We start from the raw sequence: 25,247 nt of genomic DNA on the forward strand, positions 1-25,247 counted from the left end.
AAAAATAATTTTAAAAAATTATGAAAATAGAAGAAACATGTAAATGTAATCTAAGTCTAAAATTCCAGATTCTAGCACTAAAATATGAGAGGAGTAAAAAACTTAAAATATGCTAAACTTTCGTCTGACTGTGGAAGGAGAAGAAGGGCTGAGAGAAGTTCTTCAGTAGATACTGGTCCATTTTTAAGTAGGGAAAAGTATACTCAAATCTTTGTAATTTTTGGTAAATTTCTGTAGAAATACTTGTTTACAGTCAGAAAATAAAGAGTAATAACATAATGTGTATATTCTTATGTGTTGATCTAACTTCGAAAAGGACTGTCATTTGTGCTTCGTTTTTATTGAAGGTTTAAAATATCCTTTCCTGTTAGAAATAATTATGAAATCAGTGATTTTGTTGTTAAATGTATTTTTTGGCATGAAAGAAAATGTAATCCTATATCCGTCTGCATTTCTGTTTTGACAAGTTTTGAGATCCACCAAATATGCCATTGTTGCCAGTCTTTCCCAAGATGTATGAATGGTTTTTAATGTCTCGTAAATATGAGTAAGATTTTATGAACTTGTACTACCTGAAATGAAATAGAATACTAATATTAGGATTTCAAAAGAATGCTAAACTTAGATATAATTTAATTGTGAAATGTGAATCTACATTTCACTTTTGTTCATGTCTAAATGTGAACTCTGACTTTAGACTTCATGTTTTGTTAAATTGTAAATTTAAATATTGATACTCAAGTTAGAAAATGGAAGAAATGAAAAGTATTGCGAATAAAATTCTGAAGACGCAGCTTTTCAAATTATGAAAGCAAAACTTGTTTGAAAAGGTGAATGGAAATAGCTAGTCATTTTATGTCAACTATATTCGTAGCACTATTTTTGTAACTGCCTTTTATATTATGCTTGAAAAGTAAAACTGTTCTTTAGTCTTAAATGGAAGAAACCACTTGGGCAAAAACAGTGGACTATACTATATAATATAGTTGAGATACCATTGAGTGTCAAACCTCTCCATCATTTAGGCATCTAGGAAAACAATTGTATTTAAACAGATTTTGTCCAGTTAATCATCTGTAATTTAGGGTTCTTAATTACAACTTGCTTTATGTTATGCTTGCCACTGGTTTGAACTTTAGTAAAAAAATATATTCTTGATGCAACTTTATGTCTTGGCTCTAATATATAGCTTGATACTTATAAAACTTACAAAGTGGCCCATTGCATAAAAATGTAAGAGCTTACCTGTAACCTTCAACTCTGATTGAAAACTCAGCTAAGGCAGAGTCCTAAATATTAAATGTAAACTCCCTGCTTATCACTCATTATTCATTATTTTATTTGGCATAATTAACAACAAATATATTTTCTTTTATTTTCAGTGGACAGAAGTTATGAAGAACTGCAATGGCTACTTAGTATGATTCAGAATGACCCTGTACCCTATGTAAGGTTAGTTTATGTGCTATGAGGCTATGATATTTTGTAAGTCCTATAATGAACTGAGTAATTTCAGATTAAGCATAAAATGCTTGTTTATGATTTTTGAAAATATGGAAATATCTTTTGCATTTATTCATGTCCTTTTTTAATTTGATTTTCAACATAAATTTTTTTGAGATGGAGTCTCATCCTGGCCCAGGCTGGAGTGCAGTGGCGTGATCTCGGCTCACTGCAACCTCCGCCTCCCGGGTTCAAGCGATTCTTCTGCTTTAGCCTCTCCGGTAGCTGGGATTACAGGCATGCACCACCACACCTGGCTAATTTTTGTATTTTTAATAGAGACGGAGTTTTGCCATGTTGGCCAGGCTGGTCTCGAACTCCTGGCCTCAAGTTATCCACCCCCTTGGGCCTCCCAAAGTGCTAGGATTACAGGCGTGAGCCACTGCACTCAGCTAAAAAAAAAAATAAAATAATAAAATAAAATAATTATTAGCAGACCTTACTTGGCATTTAGAGTAATTTGGGTGACTTGGAAAGCAGCCAGACAGAAACTTCACTTTTCTTCTTCAAGCAAATTAAAAGTATAACAACTTAAAATGCAATAAAGAATAAACTCACATTTTGAAATATGTTATTTACCTATATTACTGATCGGCTCTTACAAATAGAGTATGAGGCCTGAAGGAGAGGAATTGTGTTTATATATAAAGATGAAAATATGGATATGAAATATCCATAAAGATTTATATCGCCATTTATATTACCTATCTGTAAATTGCATTCTGTAATTACATTTCACTTTTATTCTTAAAACCTTTCAGTAGTCTTATTTTACACAGTCTTAAATTTCAAAGCACAAGAGGATGTTAACAGAATCTACATCTTTTAGGTTTATAGACATTAAATTGCAGCCAAAAGGGGTTAAATTATTTACAATCTGGCAGTTTCACTTTTCTCCCATCTCTTTCTCAATTACAAATCCAATTTGATGTCTTACTACCATCAATTAAATGTAAAAATTTCCCCAATTCACCTTCTTTAAAGTTTTGCCAACCTCCATAAGAATTACAACCCAATTTCTTTCTCCCTCACTTATATCCAAGCATTGCAGTTACTCTTAGTAATTTCTCAAACTTGGTCCTAGAGCTGATGTTGATGCTTTCATTAAATGCTAGACTACTGCAGTAGGTTTCTTCTCCTTTCTTTTCTCTAGCCTTTGATGGTGTCTTCTACTCATAGCAGTGGATGTTTTCTTTTCCAAATTTTGTTTTCATTGCATTGCCCTATATTTTAGAGAACTCCATAATATGTTCAGGTAGCCTCTCATATGAGATAAAAGCTCCCAGTAGTAGAGTTTAAATGTTACCCTCTAGTAGGATACTCTTCTCAACCTCAGCTTGTTTTAAGGAAAACTTTTTACAGTCTTTATATTTAAAATACTTCTGCACATTTCCATGTTTTACAAATATACTATAGTAATCACATATATGTTCATTTTATTATCTCGAATATAGACTTATTGGTCTATATATAGATTTTTTTGCTCTATGTTAAGATTTTTATACTTACCAATCATTGTACATATATCTAAGCAGAGTGGAATGTTCATTTTAGAAAGTGGGATGGGAAAGATTGGTTAGGATTATGTGGAGTCAGGTTTTAGAAGATCTCATCACACAGTAAGGTGATTTTAGAAAGACCAAATCCACCAGAATTTTTTTAAATTACTCTCTTATCCAAACCCCAGAGTGTTTCAGTGAAAAAACAAGTAGTAAATATTCAGGATGTGACATGGTGTCTTTGGAAATTAAACTAAATAAACGCAAAGCAAGATTTAAGAGAGAAAGTGATAAAATAGGAAGGAGAAACTACAGATAATTTTTCAGTGTTCATGGTGTCTCCTACTCATAGCATCTGTCAGTAAATGGTCAGCGAAAATTTGATTTTTTTTTTTAATCTTTCAGGCATAAGATTCTCAACATGTTGACTAAGAACCCACCATTTACTAAGAACATGGAGTCTCCCTTATGCAATGAAGCCCTGGTAGATCAACTTTGGAAACTTATGAATTCTGGTGAGAGAGCAGTGATTTAAATTTTTTTTATTATTGTTATTAGAGTAGTTTGATTTTACAACAGGTTTTCAATTCAGTAGCATTTAGAACTAAAGGTAAAAGTTGAGATTTTTTTTTTCTTTTAGGTAGACTATCACACCTTCACAGTGGTGGCTGTGATAACATTTATTAAGGATACTCACTTTACTCCATAGGGTGGTTGAGGAAACAAAAATATTTATTTATATGAAAGTGTCAAATGGTTAAGGTGCTATAAACATCAGCCTGCAAAGTATTATTATTATTTCAGAAAGTTACAAAGGAGTGAAAAATGTCTTCTCACGTCTTTCCCTGACCATCTAGTGGCCTTTTCCAGAGGTAACCAATTTTTTGTGTATCCTTCCAGAGGCAGTCAGTGCATATAGAATAACATACAGACTGTATTTTTTCAAAGTACTTACTGTTATTGTTCTGTACTGTGGAGATCATGATATCTCATCACAGTTTTTATTTTTTAATTTATTTTTATTTTTTTGAGATAGAGTCTCTGTCGCCCAGGCTGGAGTGCAGTGGTGTAACCTCCACCTCCCAGGTTCAAGTGATTCTTCTGCCTCACCCTCCTAAGTAGCTGGGATTACAGGCATGCGCCACTATGCCTGACTACTTTTTGTATTTTTAGTAGAGACAGAGTTTTACTATGTTGGCCAGGCTGGTTTCAAACTCCTGACCTCAGGTGACCCACCCTCCTTGGCCTTCCAAAGTGGTGGGATTACAGGCATGAGCCACTGCACCCAACCTTGTCACAGTTTTAATTTACATTACTTGAGTGAGGTCAAGAGCTAAGAAACAGTGCTTAGGAGTGCTAGCTCTGGAACCACTTTGCAAAGGGTTGAATTTATTTATTGTGTGATTGGTCTGAACTGTTGTCATTTGTAAAATGTAGGTGATAATGATACCTACTTCAAATCGAATTAAATTAGTATTTGTAAAACACAGTGTCTGGCTCATACTGAATACTCAAAAATGTTATACTAGTATAATGATAGTTATGCTTCTCATATATTTGAGCTATTTGTATTTCTATTTTTGCAGGTTATTCATATTCTTTGCCATTTTATTTAATTGAATTATTGATTCTTTTCTATTGATTTATAAATGTGTATATTTAAAGAAAAATTGCCTTATGTCTGTGATAGGTTGAAATTGTAATAATGGCTTTGGTTTAAAGATTCAATCAAAAGCTAGGCTGAAATGTGTTTTGCTTAAAGATAGCAAGAGTTGTTGCAGATAGATAGTGGGAAAGCAGTGGATATTTATGCATTTTTTTTTTTTTTTTTTGAGACAGTCTTGCTCTGTTGCCCAGGCTGGAGTGCAATGGCACGATCTCAGCTCGCTGCAGCCTCTGCCTCCCAAGTTCAGGCGATTGTCCTGCCTCAGCCTTCCGAGTTGCTGGGATTACAGGCGCCCACCACAGTGCCCAGCTAATTTCTGTATTTTTAGTAGAGACGGGATTTCACCATGTTGGCCAGGCTGGTCTCGAACTCCTGACCTTGTGATCCACCGCCTCAGCCTCCGGAAATGCTGGGATTACAGGCGTGAGCCACCATACCTGGCCTATCCAAATATTTAAAAGTTTTGAGTACGTCACTTTATTTGCTCTTTATAATATTGGAAAATAACTTGTCCTGCCTGTCTCATTAGTAGCTACTTCACTGACTCACAATTAAATACCAAATTTTAATTCTTTTATTTTATTACTTAGTTCACTAATATTGAGATGTTAAGTGGTTGTATAACTTCTGTTTTTCGGTTTCATAATAATAGTGCAATACCACCAAGTAAAGACACCATAGTAGATATTTATGTGAAATATAATAAAATTGAAAATAGGATGAACCTTGTCCTCAAGGTCTTTAGAAAACAACACATAAAACCAGTTTATACTAAAATATTGCTTATTTTTTTCCTAATGTTTTCTTTAATCTCTGAAAGAATAATTGCTGCTTTTTACATAATGTTTTATATTTGCTACCTTTGGCTACCTTAAAAGATATTATTATTTGTGCTATTTAGACCCAGGGTATTAACACGTAAGTTCAGGAACTTACAAAGGTTCATTCAGCAGTTCATATGTGGCAGTAACTCTGCTGTATTGAATATCTTCTTAACCAGAATACATGATTCCTTGATCATGATAAGTTACAAATTTAAAGAAAGCATAGTGAAATATGAAGAATTCTTTTATTATTTTCTAAAGAAGATGTTTTGGACAAAATAAATATGTGTTCAAGATTAATGAGACAATTTTTATAAAACATTTGAAGCTCATTGGAAGGTTTGATTATATGAATGCAAGTTCTGGCTGATGTTTAGTATTTAATTTTAATAGTGTGCAGTGTAGTACAGTTCTGCTTTGGTTTAAAATTCTCTGCCAGTATCTAAACCAGTGAGATCAGTGAGGCTATAGTCATAAACAGTTTATTACTCAGTTTTTCAGATTTATAAATGGAATAGTATGAACAATGGGAGTGGCATGAATAATTGGGAGGGTTAAAAAAATGTTTTTCTAGAACACTGGACAGTAGATAGTGAAGATGGACAAGAGAGAATTGTCATTTCCTTTCCAAGTCTGAACCTTTGGGATAAATGAATGAATCTGATCTAAGAAATCCTTCTTTTATTTGATTAAAAAATCATTAATGGTAAAAGTAATATAATCATGTTACAGAGTTTATCTGAAAAAACTACAAAGAAAGGAAATATTACATAATTCTGTTACATCAACACTATTAAGATTTGGGTATATTTGGCCTTTAGGAAAAAATAATTGTGTGTGTGTGTTGTGTTACATAGTTATAGTTGAAATAAAAGTTTTAAAACAGCATTTTACCATGAGAATTTTTCACATTGCTATATTCTTAATGGTTATTGTTTTAAGAAATGGTAGTGAGGGTTCATCAATAACAAAAGGAACTAGAACATCATCTAGGTCCCCAAATCCAGTGGAACCCTGCCTGCTCCTCATTTTGGGGCTTCTGGGCTATCTAGTCACTTGAGATAAGCATTATCTGGGAAACAAAAACTGTGAACAATGCAGATGTAATTATATTCATTTATTTCTCTCTTTCTACAAAGTGGATTTGAGGTATATTGACTTCACCTAGTTACAAAATTTACTGAACCAATTTAAAATATATAGGAGAGAATATCATGGCTGTTCAGAAGGATCATCTTATCATGTGCTTTTGAAGAATTAGAGTTTGTTTTCTTATTCTGAAGAATCAGAAACTTTTCAACAAGAGAGAGAAATTGTGGTTGGGCTTACAGAAGCAGGATTTCAAACATTGAAATCAATTTGAGAGTGAGACAGAATGATACTCATGACTTTTAAAAATTCATATGCCATTCAGTTAATACTAGTACTCATTTTAGAAATATTCTAGGGGAATTTGGAGCTGAGAGACTGGTACAGAAACTGAGGACTCTTGGTAGCTGAATCACTTTAGTGACCATACCCCAGAGGGAAGGCTGTCAGACTTAAACTTTTTGACATCTCAGGGCTGCCTGGTTTCTGCGTGTTTCTTGGTGTGTAGTAACTCCACTTAGCCTTAAATTCTGGGAGGTACTCTAGTATCTTTCCAACAGTTTTTGCTTTGTAAATATATACACACACCGACCTATATATGTGTATATTCACTCATACACATGTCAGATATCTTAACCCATTCTGTATGTAGTTTAATTTTTCATATACATGTTTATCTTCGGCATTTTGTTTTTAAAATTTTTAAAGCTTAAAAGTTTAAAGAATAATACAATGCATAATCATATACTTTCAGCTTGATTCACCAGTTAAAATTTTACCATTTACTTTATCTCCTTTCCTTCTGTTTCTTTATATTATATTTATACCCTGTTTTTTTCTGAATCATTTGAAAATAAATGGCATCATGATCCTCTTCCCAATAGTATATACTCCTGAGAATAAGGTCATTGTACATATCCACAATATGATCATCAAACCCCACCCAGTATATAGCCCATATTCACAGTTCCCAAGTTGTTTCCAAAAATGCTCCTTGCAATTCCCATGACAGCTTTTAAATTAATGCTCCACAGAAATATAGTAAACATTTTTAAAGACAAGGATCTTTTACATTATATGGTCTTTGTCCATGGTTGCTTAAGATTCTTAAATAAATAGGTTTATGTTTAATTGAAAATATTTGCCAGGGGCAGTCATTTTTAAAGGTTTCACATATTAATTCACTAGTTTTTTCTTGAGCACTTTCTATTTGCCACTATGCTACGTTTTCTGTGTATTAACTAAGTATAATGGAAAGAGAGACATAGGAACAGATAAATTATAATATGAAGAGATAGTTGCTAAAGAGAACAAACTATTTGGGGAACCCAAAGAAAGGAGCCATGAACCCTGTCTGGAATACTAAAAAGTTCATGGAGAGGTAGTATTTGAACTAGCTCTTAATGAATGGAAAGGAGTTTTCCAGCAGGATAAATACATTTTGAGGTGGTAGAATTATATATATAAAAGCCTCATGTTCTGAAGGAGTGTTGAGAAAATAGTATTATCTGGAAAGATAGATTAGAATCTAAATGCGAAGGGACTGGGGAGTTTAGGTTTTATGCTCTGGGCAATGAGGAACAGGTGTTGTTAGAACCAGGCTGACTTTGGTTAGCTGTGTGTGGTAGCTTTTTTCCACACAAAGAAATGATTTTCCTCTTCCAAAGGAATATGTATCAAAATTCAGAACATATATGATCCTGCCTTTATTAAGTAAGATACTGAATTACAGGCCAAAATAACAGTAATTTTAAAATACATTAAAAAATTAAAACCTAAGAATTGGAGATTTTTATTGGTGCTTCATATTTAATTTAAGACATAAATACTTTTGCTGGTCTTGCCTAATTGGGTGTTTTTTTAATATCTGAAGAAACAGATCTTCATTGAGGAGATAGTATCTTTGACTCTTTATCATTATGAAGGAAATTTTAACTGTTGCTTCCACATTGACCTTTAGTGTCTGGCATATTACTATAAGAATGACATGAAAACATGAATTGTTCAAGTCATTGAATGCTGTTTATTTACATCATAATTTTTAGTGTTTGGAAATTTACAGCTACACTCAAGGGGGTAGAATGAGGGACAACTTCTAATTCGGTTTGATAGGATTTGCTAGGTTTCAGAGTAAGAAAATAAACAGTTTTGATATTAACATCAAAAGGTTTCAAAGTTCTGTCCCACCATCTCTCTCTCCCTAATACCTTCCTTCTTAGGAATGGAAATGGTGGAAGAAAATTAAAACATATTGATTCATCTGCTTAGGAAATTATATATGTATACACACACACATAAATAGAAATGAATTTGCTGTTTTTTTAATTGTAAGATGGACAGAACAGTCAGGATAGTAATACCCAGTGGAAATTGTATTTCTGGCTTAACTGTGTACAAATTTCTAAGCTTCAGTCGTCAATAAAGAGTGCTGGATTTATTCAGAAGTGTCCTGAAAACAGTGGCTTTCAAAGTGAGTTTTCTTCTTAGCAGCTTTTTTAGTTGATCAGTTGTTTGTTTGTTTGTTTTTGAGATGGAATCTCACTCTGTCATCCAGGCTGTTGTGCAGTGGTACGATCTCGGCTCACTGCAAGCTCCGCCTCCCGGGTTCACGCCATTCTCATGCCTCAGCCTCTGAGTAGCTGGGACTACAGGCACCCACCACCACGTCCAGCTAATTTTTGTATTTTTAGTAGAGACTGAGTTTCACTGTGTTAACCAGGATGGTCTCGATCTCCTGACCTCGTGATCCTCCCGCCTCGGCCTAGTTGATCAATTTTAATAGCAGTTACCTCAGAAAATGAAGAGATGATTTTTCGGTAGGATCAGATTTACTATTTTGGTGGTGTTTGTCTCAAGGCACTTTCTGATTTGAATAGACAACATTAATACTGGGTTTCTTACTTCTTGAATGTTGTTGTTCTGATTCAGATAAACAGGGTTGGTCTCAGAGTATAACTGCTAATGAAGACAGGATGAATAGCAATTTTCCTGGGAGGAGAGACTAGTGACTGTTATTTTGTCGTATGTGATCATTCGCTGCCATAAGTGATGGGGAGAGGGGAGGTAGCTGGAAGATTAAAGATGGGTCTTCAGAATACTGTAACTGAAGGCAGAAATCAGAGGCTGTTTCAGGGCCTCTCTCTAATGGGATTGATTGACTTGGAATCATCGAATTTTAGACCTGATGAGGGGGTCTTAAAGATCATCTGAGTGAACTACTCTAATCATCTCAGTTATAGCCCAGACAGCTGACTTGCCCAAGGTCACAGAGCTAACAGGCAATTAATTAGAAGTGTTTTTCTCCCATTCTGTCTCTCAACTTAATTGAAATATACTAACGTACTAACGTGACAACCACCTTAAGATTTTATTCCATGATTTTGAAATACAATGAAATTTTGGCTTTTATCTCTATTTTTTTGCTCTCTCTTGTAATTTTAACAAAAGTACTGCTATTCATTTTTTAGCTCCCTTGTAGTCCCCAATTTTAATATGTAAGTTCATTTTTAGGAGACAGAAAACACTATCAAGAACCTCCCTCAGGAACAAAACAGTGGTGTCCATTCCTTTGTCCAAATTAGAAGTCTAGCAAAACCAAAAACCCACATAGAAATAAAAAGTAACCAAAATCATATTGGAGGGCTTCAGTGCACTTAGCAGCCTTTACTGTGCTGCCTAATCATCCTTAAGCTGATGTTCCAAAACCAAATAAAAGCCCTAGCTCATCAAAATACACATACTCAATTTGTCTTTTAAAATTAACATATATATTTTTAAATGTTAAGGAATTCACAATTGAATGACTCATTTTGAGATCTTCGACAGCATATAAAAGTTCAGGCTGGTTTTTGCACACACATGATTAAGCAATATTGATCTTCAAGGTTTAATTTTCTTCCAAACAGCAAATATACTCTAAACTGTTCTATTTTTTTTTTTCTTTTAACTGATAAAATGGCTAAGATTCACTCCTTTTCTTGTTATACCCGTGGATAGAGAGATACAGCTGCTCTGGATTGCTTACTCCTGGCATTTCTTCCTTTCCCTCAGAGGGTTGAGACCGTCTAGCCTTTGCTAATAGAAGCCCCCAGGAATCTGATAACCTCCTCTCTGTGGAGCGTCTATATATGTAAAATGCTTTGAGGAGGAGAAATGAATGCCTACAAAATAATACTACCTCAAGCTGTTGAAGTGTCCACATATGCATATTCCAGGAAGAGAAAATGGGTTTCCAATGTAAAATTCTTGCTTTTACTGTGTCATGTTTTTTCCATTACTTGGTTCTCTGTAGCTCTTGCCTCTCTCTTGCTTCTGCCAGTGTTATATGTCACACAGCAGCAAAACTGAAAATGTCTCAAGTAGGAATGATGAGAGCTGTTTCACAACATTATAGCATGCACAGTGGCCTAGTACAATGCACTCTCTAGTATGAAAGTGAATTTACAATTTTTCCTGTTGCAGATTTGCATACAATTAATAGCTACCTGTTAGAGTAAATGTGATGAGAATTACTATTAGTTGATAATGTATTTACTTATACTAATATTTGTTGTTGACAACCACAAAGTTTAATATTTATGATATCCAAATTTTTTCCTTTTTGTTTCTCCTTTTTAAATGTGGTACTCTTTTGAAACAACAGTTCTTGGTAAAAATTAGGTATTTATAGGGCCTTCCTTCCCCCCTTCCGTCTCTCCCTTCCTTTCTTTCTTTATTTTTTGAGACAAGGTCTCACTCTGTTGCCCAGGTTTGAGTGCAGTGGTGCAATCTTGGCTCACTGCAGCCTCCGCCTCCTGGGTTTAAGCGATTCTCCTGCCTCCCCCACCCAGGTAGCTGGGATTACAGTCATGCGCCACCACACCCAGCTAATTTTTGTGTTTTTTAGTAGAGAGAGGGCTTCGCCATGTTGCCCAGGCTTGTTTTTAACTTCTGAGCTCAAGCGATCTGCCCACCTCGGCCTCCCAAGGTGCTGGGATTACAGGCATGAGCCGCCATGCCCGGCCGGGCTTATTTTTCTTCTCAAGAAGAATATCCACTTTTCTTCTTTTCACTTATTCTATACTCTTCAAGTCATTTAAAATTCTGACTAGAAACCATAGAGGTTGTGTAATCCTAGTTGACAAATTTCATCTTTTCAGTCTATTTGATGACAATATCTACTGGAGTGTTCTACTGGGGAGAAAAGGAAGGTGAAAAAACCCTGGTATCAATGTGCTGTGATCTGTCATTGCTATGGGGTAAGGTATGACTTGAGACCAAAACTCCTATTTTGGAGATGAAAAAACTGAGACTCAGAGAAATGGAAAGAACTTGCCTCTAGTGTCTGAACTAGGAGAAACCGAACTTCTACCCAGGCAGTTATTTTCTAGTCAAGCCCATGTCTACTGCCCGTTGTCATGCTTGTGGTTTGCTTATTTCTGTTATTTAAAAATCAGAAATAAGTTCTCACTACAGTAACACAAATATAAAGGTGTTTAGCAAAATATTTTCCTCCTCTTCAATAAGTCCAATAGTAGTTGCATGGTTTCTTACTATATGTAAAACCTGAAAGTAGTAAGTTCTAGAGATCAGAAAATTTGTTTCCATGATAGGGAATGTAAAGGCTCATGGAGGCTGTCTTCCTAACAGGCTGTTAATGAAGAGAATCAGACAAGATGAATAGAGAATGAGTGAATGTGGGATAATTACTGAGGAGAGAGAATAAAAAGGAAGATTTAAGGCTACAAAAAATACGATTTTTGGGGCCGGGCGCGGTGGCTCAAGCCTGTAATCCCAGCACTTTGGGAGGCCGAGACGGGCGGATCACGAGGTCAGGAGATCGAGACCATCCTGGCTGACATGGTGAAACCCCGTCTCTACTTTAAAAATACAAAAAACTAGCCGGGCGAGGTGGCGGGCGCCTATAGTCCCAGCTACTCGGGAGGCTGAGGCAGGAGAATGGCGTGAACCCGGGAGGCGGAGCTTGCAGTGAGCTGAGATCCGGCCACTGCACTCCAGCCTGGGCGGCAGAGCGAGACTCTGTCTCAACAACAACAACAAAAAAAGACAATTTTTGGAATGTTAGATTTTTGGTTCATGTCTAGTATTCATTTTGTAAGATGAAAGGTGTGATAAAGGTTTTTCCAGTTATAAAGTTCCTTTTGTTGTACAGGTTCTGGAACAGTTAAAATGTATGAATCAATGTGCATGTTGACTTAATTCTTTATTACGTACTTTTTAGGTACTTCACATGACTGGAGGTTACGGTGTGGTGCTGTGGACTTGTACTTCACACTTTTTGGCCTCAGTAGACCTTCCTGTTTACCCTTGCCAGAGCTTGGGTTGGTTCTTAATCTAAAGGAGAAAAAAGCTGTCTTGAATCCTACCATAATTCCAGAGGCAGTAGCCGGCAACCAAGAAGCTGCAAATAATCCAAGCAGTCACCCACAGCTAGTTGGATTTCAGAACCCTGTAAGAATCACATGTATTACAGAAGATGTAGTTTCATTATATAGAGCCATCTAGAGAAGAGAATTGTTTCCTGTGAACTAGTGAATTTTATAGCCACTAACACAGTTTATTGTGTCCTTTGAAAACATGCTGGCTGACATTTGATTAGCACTGTGCAAATTATAAAATGCTACTGGCAACTATAAAACTGCACATAACAAATGATGTGCTCCTGGTCCCTTTACTCCTATTGTGATAATCTAATGATTTTTTTTATACTTGAACATAGAATTTCTTCTCTGAGTAGCAAAAGATAGAAATGAATATTTAACCTTTTTTTTTTTTTTTGAGACAGAGTTCCATTCTTGTTCCCCAGGCTGGAGTGCAATGGCTCAATCTCAGCTCACTGCGACCTCTGCCTCCTGGGTTCAAGCAATTCTCCTGCCTTAGCCTCCTGAGTAGCTGGGATTACGGGTGATTGCCACCATGCCTGGCTAAGTTTTTGTATTTTTGGAAGAGACGGAGTTTCACCATGTTGTCCAGACTGGTCCCAAACACCTGACTTCAGGTGATCCACCCACCTTGGCCTCCCAAAGTGCTAGGATTATAGGCATGAGCCACCACACCCAGCTGAATATTTAACCTATTACATATTAACCCATCTTGTCCCATATGTGTTAATGGCAAGCCATGTGAAAACAGGGGCCTTGTCTTTTTAAAATTGTTGCTCTGTGTAATGCCTAGCACAGTTCTAAACATAAGATAAATGCCTGGCAAATGCTTGTTGAATGAAATAAAGAATGAATGAATGAATGACTAGGTAAATTAATAATCTGCTGATTTGGGAGGAGACTGTGTGTTACATTTTAAAACGTTTTTTATATATACACACAGACACACACACACACACAGAGATATATATATGTTTGTTTGCCTTCAGAGAAGCTTTTATTTCTGCCTCTGTATTATAAAATTACCATTTTGTAGAAAGACTTATAAGATACATATTAATCATTTTACTGTAATTTAAAGGAATTTTTCCTGAAATGTTTTTTTATTGATGACAAAATGTCTCCAATACTTCAAGCTTCATTTTTCACCAATATTTAGACCAGATTACTTGCCTGGCAATTCCCTACTGGTGTTTTGACACTTTAAATTGCAGATTCTCTCTATGCTAGTTAGTAATAGTTCATGTTAAATTTGCTTACTCACCTAAATTTTCTGAAGTATCATCATACTTATTTGTTGTCGATTTAAAATATGTCCTAGAGTTTGGGTTATGAAGAAGTAAGACAAATACTTACATAGAAAAAAAAAGTCTCATTAAAGAGCTCTTTCAGATCTACATATTTATCAACCTGTGAAAATGGATATATTTATAATTCTTGCTCATATATGTTAATTAATCCACATTCACACTGCAGGTTAAGAGGAGAAAATGCATCAAAGGACATGTTCTTTGGGGAAAGCTCTGAAAGTTCACTTAAATACCTCCCTTCTCCCCCTAAAAAAGACCAACAGACAAGAAAAGATTACATTTATTTTAAGCCCATTGCTGATAATTTCTAGCCACTGGGCATGCTCTAATCTGCATGGTTGCTATAGCTATTAGTTTTCAGCTGTAATATGAGCTACTCGTTTTCAGAAATCTAATTTTCATCTTGAATATTGCCGCAGGAAGATGATCACCTTGCCAAGGAAGCATCATGTAATATATCAGCTCATCAGCAGGGAGTGAAGAGGAAGTCTGATACACCACTGGGGTTCCCACTAGAACCTGGTCAAATACTGGAGAAGAATGAGGATAGCAGTAAAGTCAAACTCAAAATCAGAGTAAGAAATACAGGTTAAACCTGTATTAACAGTGTAGGATATTCACCTTCTTGTAAATCTTTTTGAATACTTGCAGTGGTTTTTCCTTAGCAGGAACACATGCGACAGACTGCATTATAAAACTCAAATGTCCTTCTGAGACATTCGAACCAAGCATTTAACTTATATTATCGCATAATTCTTCTCTATTTGGGGGAGGAACTATGTGTGCACGTTTCACCACAACTCATCACTTTTTCCCACAAAATAGGAGTAGATTTTAGTTGCTATTACATTTCCAGTAATTTCTAATTGGAGGCTGGACCACAAAAATTTTCTTTCTCTTAATATCTTTGAAGAAAGAAACTACTTTTTACTTTAAGATTATATGGGGGTATATCCTATGGCCTCTCTGCTACTTTTCCTAAGAGCTAAGATCCAAACATAACGTGATGTAATGGTTCTTTTGTTCCTCTGTTTTATGTGTGTGTGTGTTTTAGTTTTCAAGTTCTCAAGATGAGGAGGAGATTGATATGGATACTGTTCATGATAGCCAGGCCTTCATTTCCCATCATTTAAACATGCTTGAAAGGCCGTCAACTCCGGGTAAGATTAGTATTCTGCAGTCATTGAGGAGATGGAGACATTGATTGATACCAGTTTTTTAATGTGTGTTACTTTATTTTCAAATGAACAAATATAAAGTTTAAAATTAGCCAGCTTAAAATATTAAATTGTATCAGGTTGTAACATAAATTAGCAAAATAACAAATAGAAAAAGTGCTTCTTTTGGCTGTTTTATTTTGGTCTTTTTTAAGTATTTGCTTGTATAAAATCCATCATTCAGATTCTTTCTAGTAGCTCTGATTTCTTTTTTGTGTGTGTATGTTGTAGACTTGACTTCATGTAACCATAGTTAGATTAATTTTTTTTAACTGCAGTTAATGCTGCTTGTAGCACCACTTTCTCTTTTTGCCTGCCTATCTCATATAGGATATTATGTCAGTCATTTTCATAGGTCATTCAAAAAGCATCATGTTTTCTTTTGAAAATACTACCTAAGGGCCGCGCATGGTGGCTCACGCCTGTAATCCCAGCACTTTGGGAGGCCGAGGCAGGTGGATCACGAGGTCAGGAGTTCAAGACCAGCCTGGCCCAGATGGTGAAACCCCGTCTCTACTAAAAATACAAAAAAATTAGCCGGGCGTGGTGGCACGCACCTGTAATCCCAGCTACTCCGGAGGCTGAGGCAGAGAATTGCTTAAACCTGGAGGAGCAGAGGTTGCAGTGAGCCAAAATCATGCTACTGCACTCCAGCCTGGGCAACAGAGCGAGACTCCATCGCAAAAAAAAAAAAAAAAATTCCTAAGACAACATAGAGAGTCAATATATTAAAATTTACCTTGTCATTTCCTTGTTGATAGGCATTAGGTTGTTTTTCATTTTTATATATTGTTGGTAATTCTGCACTTTATCTTTTTGTTAAATTATGTTTCTTGGATAAATTCCCCAAAATGTATTTTTAGTGAAAAGATTAATGTTAGCTATATTGTGAGATACATGTCTTTAGATTTTCATAGCTCTTGATACTTATTGCCATGTTTTTTGAGAGATTATACCAGTTCATATCATAAGCTTTTTCTAATTTTTAAGAAATAAAAGCCTTTGATTAAAGTTACGACATACAAATATCTGCGTACGTGCCACCCAAGTTAACATGTACACAATATATCATGCACGGATGTTTCCTATCTGCTTTATCCCTGGTCCTGTTCTGCCTTTCCACTACAAGTAACTACTATCTCACATTTTCTTTTTTTTTCTTTTTCCTTAATTTCATTCTGTTGCTTTTCTTTATAGTGTTCCACATAGGTATGTGATCCTGTATGTTTAGTTGCACTTGTTTTTTGAATTTTTTAAGAAATGGTATAACATGACTTGCTTTTTTTTACTCGGCATTATGTTTCTAAAATTCTTATTGGTATATAAATTGTAATTCATTAATTTTCTTTATGATCATTATCTGTCATAGCACTTGTCATCAGTGTAATAATTCGGAACTTTTAGAGTAACTGTAAAATAACACATGTTTACTGTTTTTGCTTTTGGAGTTTTTTTTTTTTTTTTTTTTTTTAAGATGGAGTCTCACTCTGTCGCCCAGGCTAGAGTGCAGTAGTGCCGTCTCTGCTGACTGCAGCCTTTGCCTTCCGGGTTCAAGTGATTCTCTTGCCTCAGCCTCCCAAGTAGCTGGGACTACAGGCGCGCACCACCATGCCCGGCTAATTTTTGTATTTTTAGTAGAGACGGGCTTTTGCCATGTTGGCCAGGCTGGACTCAAACTCCTGACCTCAAGTGATTCGCCTGCTTTGGCCTCCCGAATTGTGGGGATTATAGGCGTGAGCCACTGTGCCCTTCCAGGTTTACTTTTTAATGCATTTCTTCTATTATGGGTATGACTGTTTGTCTCTTTTTTTCTGGGTAATGTTTCTATTTTTTTGTTTGGAAATCTTTTTCATTGCCCATGGTTGTTGTATTTTAGGATGTTTACATATGAATGAGATTTTTTTTCTCTTTCGTTTTTAACATGTTACATTTGTGCTAAAGACTTTATTACTCCTATTGCTTTGCTTTTTATTTGGCGTTTTAATTTTATTTATGAGACCTAAATTATTTTTTCATTATCTAGTAATCTAAGATGAGCTACTAGAATTTGAGAACTTGCTGCAGGTAGGACATGAATCTAAGATACATTTGAAGACTGATAGGTCATGAATTCTTTGGGTTTTATAGTTGAAGCTTAACAGTTATTTTATCTATTCTGTCCATTTAAGTAGACAAGTAGAGAGATGCTAAGTGACTTGCCCTGGATGACATACCCAGGTAGTGGCCAACTAAGGGCTAAATCTTAGGACAAGTGAAGGAATGTGACAAGTGAAGGATTTAAGACATAAAGAGATAAAATATCTTACTCAGAATGTATTTCTGATTTTTTTGATAAGTTTGGAATCAAAACCTCAATCTCCAGATTCCACTACAGTGCTGTTCACATTATGCAATTAGACCATTTTCTGTTTTAAATGTCTTCTATAGTCCCTAAACTATCTTGGATCTATTTGTTGAGTAAATTTTATAATGGTATTTGTTACCAAAATTTGGGGGGCTGGGCAAACTACTCTATACAGAGTTCCACATAAATAATAAAAAATATGAAATGGTTCCTGCCCCAGAATACAGGGTTTAATTTATATGTTCAGCAAGTCATTCAAGCTTATTGCCTCTCTTGAATGCTTATTCTACTCAGACTTAAGCTTACAAGAACCATGACAAAGGATTAAATTAAATGAGATTTTTAGTAGTTTTAAAATAGTTTTTTTTTTTCTTCTAAAGGCACAGAGTCGCACTCTGTGGCCCAGGCTAGATTACAGTGACATGATCATAGCTCACTCCAACCTCGAACTCCTGGGCTCAATACATCCTCCCACCTCAGCCTCCCAAGTAACTAGGACCACAGGTACATGCCACCATACCTGGCTGATTTTATTTATTTATTTATTTTCTGTAGTAGAGATGTGGTCTCACTGTGATGGCTAGGCTGGTCTTGAACTCCTGGCCTCAAGCGATCCTCCCTCCTCAGCCTCCCAAAGCATTGCCATTAAAGGTGTGAGCCACTCCACCCAGCTAGTATTCTTTCAACTGTCAGAATTTTACTGTGGATGAACTGTTTGTCTTTAAGGCTAGTTTATAAAAACCTGTCAGCCTTTTTTTTCTTTTGGGAAACAAAGAAATAAATCCCTCTTTTTTCTCGTTTGGCATTTTAGGGCTCTCGAAATATCGGCCAGCTAGCTCCCGATCTGCTTTAATACCCCAGCACTCAACAGGCTGTGACAGCACACCCACCACAAAACCCCAGTGGAGTTTGGAACTTGCACGGAAGGGAACAGGTAAAAATAATTAATCAGAATTAATATTATTTTGTTGAAGAACAAATCTATAAATGTAATAGAGTTACTTCATCAACTTTAAAAAACCCTTTAAAATTACAGATCTTAGGATATGGCTTTTTTTGTAATACATTGAGCTTATATTATCTAACTTTAAAGACTATTTTAAAATAGACTTTTCTTTTTCAAAAGTAATGTATTCCTATTATAGAAAACTTGGAAATAACAGAAAATTAAGTGAGAAAAAAAAATCCCCCATATGCCATTTAAAGATAATTTAAAAGATAATGCCATTTAATTATTATGAACATTTTGCTCTTTCTTTGCCATGCTTTTTCTAAGAATATTATGACAAATGTCAACTTCAATAGAAACCATTTAATTTGTACCTTTATAAAAAAAAAAATAAAGGCATGAAATAAAAAATCAACCACTTATCCCCCACTCATATAATTGGTGATTCATTCATGAAGACTTGATGCTATATTCCCTTATATCATTTCACAGTAATTGGGCTTAAGTTTGTGGAATGTAATTTAATTCAGATGTGTTTGTTACCTATTCTGTTTCACATTGTTTTCTGCTTATTCTGTTTCATCACTTACAAAGAGAGGATTATAATCCAAATGAAGTGCAAACATTTGATGCAGATGAACTACCGTGAAACAAAGATTCAGTCCTCAAAATCTGAAGGAACAGGGAGTGAAAAAACAAGATACATAAACAAAATCATTTTTAAAGAATAGTTTTTCCAGAAGTAGACAGACTTTACAGTCTGTGAACTTCTGATTATATTCCAGTTGATGGATTTTGGTTATATAAATTATGTTTTTATCTAATATTTTAAAGAGTGCTGTTTATTGCTTTGAGGAACTTATGAATCAACTGTTATTAATAGGGGACTTCAAGTGTTGGAACCGAACTGTCGATTCCCTCCTGGGCAGGGGTCGCCGCGAAGGATCACTGACACGAGATTCACAGCAGAGAGTTATTTATTACTAGCGCGCTAGGGTCCCAAGCTCTAAGTTGGCCCTGGGACCCCGACTGCTTGTTACAGGCTGTTTATATAGGCAAACACAAGTTCAAACACAGCTTATGGCGCGAAATTCAAACAAAGCTTAAGGCGCAAAATGATTGGGTCTAGCTATGGCCTGAGCAAGGTGTCTTATGCTAATTGGTTAGAGCAGGACCTTATGAGGTTTTTTTCCTGGAGTTGTTGATTCCGGGAACTTCGAGGCAGGGTGGGACCCCATGAGGTTGGGTCCTTATCGAGGCAGGGTGGGACCCTATCCAGAGCCACCTGGTGTTAATTTTTTTCTATATGAGGCCTAGTTTCTAAGTTTTATGAGGCCTAGTTTCACAAGCAAAAGCAGCACGTTAAACTGTTTTGATGTTGAGACCCCCCAGACTGTTGATTACTTACCGTTCTTTGTGTGTTCTGTGCATTTATTGGAATAGATTCACCCAAAATATGTTTCAGAAGGAAATCAGCTGGGGACTTTAGCCCTTACTTTAATGAGTGAATTTTGATATTTCTTGGCCCTTCCAGAATTTTTGTATTCTTTTGGTTTTGGTTTTGGTATAATTTTGCTTTATTATCATTATGCTTATTGAAATTGTACTAGATGTAAAGAATTTTCTACATTTTTAAATATTATAAAGCTTAGAGAATTTCAAACTCCTTGACACAGTTTGAGGAGGATGCTTCTGCTTACCTTTAAAAGAAAAAATTCTCTCTGAATTTCCAAGAGTCTAATCAATTTCTGTTCCAAAAAGAGTCAGAATACGTTTGGTTTTTCTTAGCAGTGTGGCACATTAACCTATGTAGAAGCAAATCTGAACACTTTTTTTGTGCCCACCAGTGTGCCTTTTTTATCATTGTTCCTTATTGCTTTAAAAAATACATTTTCACTTTTTTTCAGGTCTTTCTTTATAGGCTTTTAGTTCTCATGACATCATATGGGAAGACTGGGGAGAAAGAAACACAGCCCTAATGGTGGGGAATAGGAATGCATTAACATTTTAATTTTGGCTGCTATTAGTGTAGGGTCCTTTCTTGGCATGAGGCAAAAATGTATACCAGTTAGATGGACTGATCTAGTAATCATAACTTTGAATATATTCTTTAATGTGACTATAATTTCCTTTAAATGTCCTTTTGCTATTCAGTACTCTGAGGCCACTGAGCAAGTCTTAAAATTCAACAGTGATACTATAAGAATGTAGAAAACCTTCATTTTACAAATAACAGTGTTTTGAAGGTTTATTTGTAAATATATTTATTTTAGAATTTTGAATGCAGTTTTTCTATAGTTTTTTCTTTTCTTTTTCTTTTTTTTTTTTTGAGACAATCTTGCTCTATCACCTAGGCTGGAATGCAGTGATGCGATCTTGGCTCACTGCAACCTCTGCCTCCTGGGTTCAAGTGATTCTCATGCCTCAGCTTCCTGAGTAGCTGGGATTACAGGCGTGCATCACCACACCCGGCTAATTTTTTTTTTTTTTTTTTTTTTTAGTAGAGACAGGATTTCACTATATTGGCTAGGCTAGTCTCAAACCACTGGCCTCAAGTGATCACCAGCCTCAGCCTCCCAAAGTGCTAGGATCACAGGTGTGAGCCACCAGGCCTGGCAACATTGTTGTATTTGTTAAGTAACTTTCCCAAAATAGCTGGACAAAAACCTTACAACTCCTACCATACATCAAGAATACAAATATCAAACCTAGCCCTTGTGTGTATTGACGTTTCTGTGAGAAGATTCACTCAGAGCTCCAACTTTTGGCATACGGGAAGCACAACTTTAGCCTGACCCAAGTCAAGTCAAAATGACAGTGAAAAAGGAATTTCTTCTCTTCCTGCCTCCCAGCAGGAGCTGAAGATCTCTTACCATGGCAGCCGACTTTCTTGGGGTTGAGAGTTGCCGTTTCTTGGAGTTGAGAGTTGCGGGTTTAGGAGGGAGACAGCACTGGTGAGGGAAGCTGTGACCTCTCTTCAGTCTCTAGGGATTCTAGATTAGAGGTCACAAATGAGGTTTTTTGGCCCATATGCAGTTCATCAAGCTGAGGCATCTTCCTGTAAGTCTCACAAAAGTTTTTTAACTAGATAACTAAAAATAAAGAGGTTACACATAAAAATATGGATTTCCTTTTACTCTGATGGAAGACATTCGGGAAACAAAGAAAAAAGAAATTCTGGATTTATAGCTTTTCTTGAAAAAGAGTGAGAGGCCCTTTTAGTAAGGCATATTCATCTCTTACGCTGCACCCAGTAGTCTGTTTACTCATTTATGCTGTTCCTCAGGCAAAGGCTTTTGAGTTTCCAGCCTCTGCTTTTTATTTTATTTTAATTTAATTTAATTTAATTTTAATTTTATTTATTATTTGTGAGTTGAGATGAAGTCGTAAATGGCCCCCTTAGAGCCAAGGAGCCAGATGATAATTGAGAACTGGAATGTGTTACAGACCTTGTCTAGGAGGGATAGAAAAAGAATGTGGATTTAAAGAAGAGACGGAAACTGTTAAGTAGAGGACACGTTATGGTTTACTTTTTAACCTTGCTTCCCCAGTTTTCCCTTTCCTTGCATTTGATAGTAGAATATTTTAGGGCAGGATCATATGTGGGTATTAGATTAAGCCATTGGGATGAGAAGGGAGAAATGGCAAGAGTATTTTCCTTCATTACTTTATTATTTATTTTCCTTTTCCTGAGGTAAGGAAGGGGATACAGAGAAATGGCCATTATGGTTCCCATGGTTTTAGGGATGAACATACAATATTCTCTCCCTTTTCACCACAGCAGCTCCCTGTCTACTACTGCAGAGCCTGAGGTGACTGGACTGTCTGCCAGGTTGCTGTAGGGATTGCAGTGCTGGAGAGGAGAGGCCAGGCAAGGGGAACAAGGAGCAAGGGAATTCCCTAGTGGTTTTGTGGGAAGGAAGCGGAGAGTTTCTGCAGCTGCCTCGCTAGGGCTGCAGTATTATGTAATGCCTTCTTGCATAAGTCAGAAGAACACAATTCTGGTAAATTTTTTAATTTAAAAAAAAACACACACAACTTTTTTAAAGCTTGAGAGCTTGCCCTAGAGGTCTTTCTTTTGAAACTAATATGAAAAACAGACTTTGATTTTTTTATCCTTAAATTATAATGATATAATTCTACATTTTTTTACAGTGATCTAAACAATCTGAAGAACAGAACTTACACCTTTCCTAATGAAAACTGCAGGTTTTGTGTTAAATTTAAATGTATACCTAAGGTGAATGAATTTACTGGAATTAGCAGATTATTCACGGTTTCTTATCAGCACTTTCATCACATGGGCTGAAAAGCTTCCACATTAGACTTACATTAAGTACCTCTTTCTGTTTGTTTTACATTTGTTAACTCGACTGCAGCTAACCCTTATCCATGGTGCGTTTTATTTGGTCTCCAGGAAAGATTTTACATTAGTAGAACAATACAACTCTGAACATCTCTTTTGTTCTTTCCATATAACATGAAATAGGAAAAATTTTTTTATTGTGAACTAAATGTATCTCCTTTCTCTGATGTATTTGCTATTTAGAAGAGTTATGTGTATTTCACTTTAGTAAAAGGACTTTCATTAGCCTAAAGATGAGTGGTGCCTGTGGATGGACAAGTTAGCAGGCGTCTTGTAAACCCCTGAAAGGATATGTGAAATTATGTGTGTAAATGTTTGTATCAAGGGATGGTAATATATGTATTGTCTTGATAGAGTTCTATAGATGACTTCATTATGCTCCTGTGAAAGTAAACTTTTGTGTGTCCCAAATCTAATTATAAGGAAATTACACTTTCTTACCACCCTAGATTAGACCTGGTAAACATTATTTAGGAAAGATAGATAATAAGCAAAACATATATATGTACATATATATAGAGAGTAAAAGAATATATAAACATATATTGTCTATATAGAGAGGGAATAAATAAAACATATATACAATTGTATATATAATATATATACTTCATACAATTATAGTATATAGTATACAATTATAGTAAATAGTATAAATGAAAACTTAAGAGCTAAAGGTTGTTGGTGATGATAGGGTAGCACAGATCATTTGTTCTCCTGTTACTGCCAATTAATATATTTGTATATGTGTCTTTTCACATATGCATGAGCATATTAACGGGATTAAATTTCTAGAAAACTTTCTAAAGGAATATAAGCATGTAACACTTTCATGGTATTGCCAGATTGCTTTAATTTCTCCTTTAAAAAAAAGCTTTGGGCCAGGCACAGTGGCTCATGCCTGTAATTCCCGCACTTTGGGAGGCCAAGGTAGGTGGATCATTTGAGGTCAGGAGTTCAAGACCAGCCTGACCAACATGGTGAAATCCCGCTTCTACTAAAAATACAAAAATTAGCCGGGCGTGGTGGTACGCACCTGTAATCCCAGCTACTCGGGAGGCTGAGGCAGGAGAATCTCTGGGAGGCGGAGGTTGCAGTGAGCTGAAAGCACACCACTGCACTCCAGCCTGGGCGACAGAGCGAGACTCTGTCTCCAAAAAAAAGAAAGGAAAGAAAAAGAAAAAAGCTTTATTATAGAGAACTGTAAAGTAGTCAGACAAGTATAATGAGGCCCCTGTATGTATTACTCAGCTTCAACAATAATTGGTTCATGGTCAGTCTTATTTAATCTTACCCATTTCTACCCTTCTGAATATTTTGAAGTGAATCCCAAATATCATATAATTTTATTCATAAATTATTTAGTATGTATCTCTAAAAGGTAGCACTTTAAAAAGTCATAACCACAGTAATGTTATACCTAAAAAAAGTACTAATTCTTTTATGTCATTAAATATCCAGTCACTGTTTAAATTTCAGTTGACTCTAAATACCATTATTTATTTTTATTTTTTACAATTTATTTGTTTAAATCAGTGTCCACATAAGGTCCACATTCCAGTTGGCTGATACAGCCTTTGTATCTTTTTTAATCTAACATTTCTAGTTCATACCTTTTTTCTTTTCCTCCCTTACAATGTATTTGTTAAAGAAGCCAGAGTTTTGTTCTGTACTTTTTATTCTAATGTTTCCAACTCATACCTCTTTTCTTTTCCTCTCTTGCCATGTATTTGTTAAAGAAACTAGGTTTTGTTCTGTACTTTTCAAGTCTGTATTTTATTAATTTTATACCCATGATATAATTAGCATGTTAAGTTCTCTAGTTTCTGTCAATTTGTAGTTGTATCTAGAATTCTTATTGGATTCAGGTTTATAAAGGGTGTGTGTTCTTTAGTCTGGAAGCATACAATGTCTGGTTGACTCTTTGAGGTTAACCACTATAGATGTTCAACCTAGATTCCTTAATTCATTAAGTTGCAAGATAGTGATATTTCAATTTATACTTTCATTTTTATTTATAAGCTGGATTGCTTCTGTAAAGCTAAATTTCTCCTCGTTTACTATTACCCAGTGGTATAAGTCTATAGGAAAACAAAGCTTAAT

The 25,247-nt window shown here is 35.6% G+C and overlaps 1 protein-coding gene across 2 annotated transcripts in view; it reads left to right on the forward strand.

Moving 5' to 3' along the window:
* Window positions 1–25,247, forward strand: part of TAF2 (TATA-box binding protein associated factor 2) — a 103,484-nt gene that overhangs the window by 72,463 nt on the left and 5,774 nt on the right. Inside the window, exons 21-26 of one of the 2 annotated variants that reach the window (XM_050802381.1) lie at window positions 1,383–1,452; window positions 3,408–3,517; window positions 12,802–13,031; window positions 14,691–14,846; window positions 15,326–15,431; window positions 18,644–18,766. In XM_050802381.1, the coding sequence (XP_050658338.1) occupies window positions 1,383–1,452; window positions 3,408–3,517; window positions 12,802–13,031; window positions 14,691–14,846; window positions 15,326–15,431; window positions 18,644–18,766 (795 nt within the window). The remainder of the gene's footprint in view (window positions 1–1,382; window positions 1,453–3,407; window positions 3,518–12,801; window positions 13,032–14,690; window positions 14,847–15,325; window positions 15,432–18,643; window positions 18,767–25,247) is intronic. The other variant, XM_050802382.1, reaches the window with a different exon arrangement.

Source organism: Macaca thibetana, chromosome 8, assembly GCF_024542745.1.
Source record: "Macaca thibetana thibetana isolate TM-01 chromosome 8, ASM2454274v1, whole genome shotgun sequence".
Classification (NCBI taxonomy): Eukaryota; Metazoa; Chordata; class Mammalia; order Primates; family Cercopithecidae; genus Macaca; species Macaca thibetana.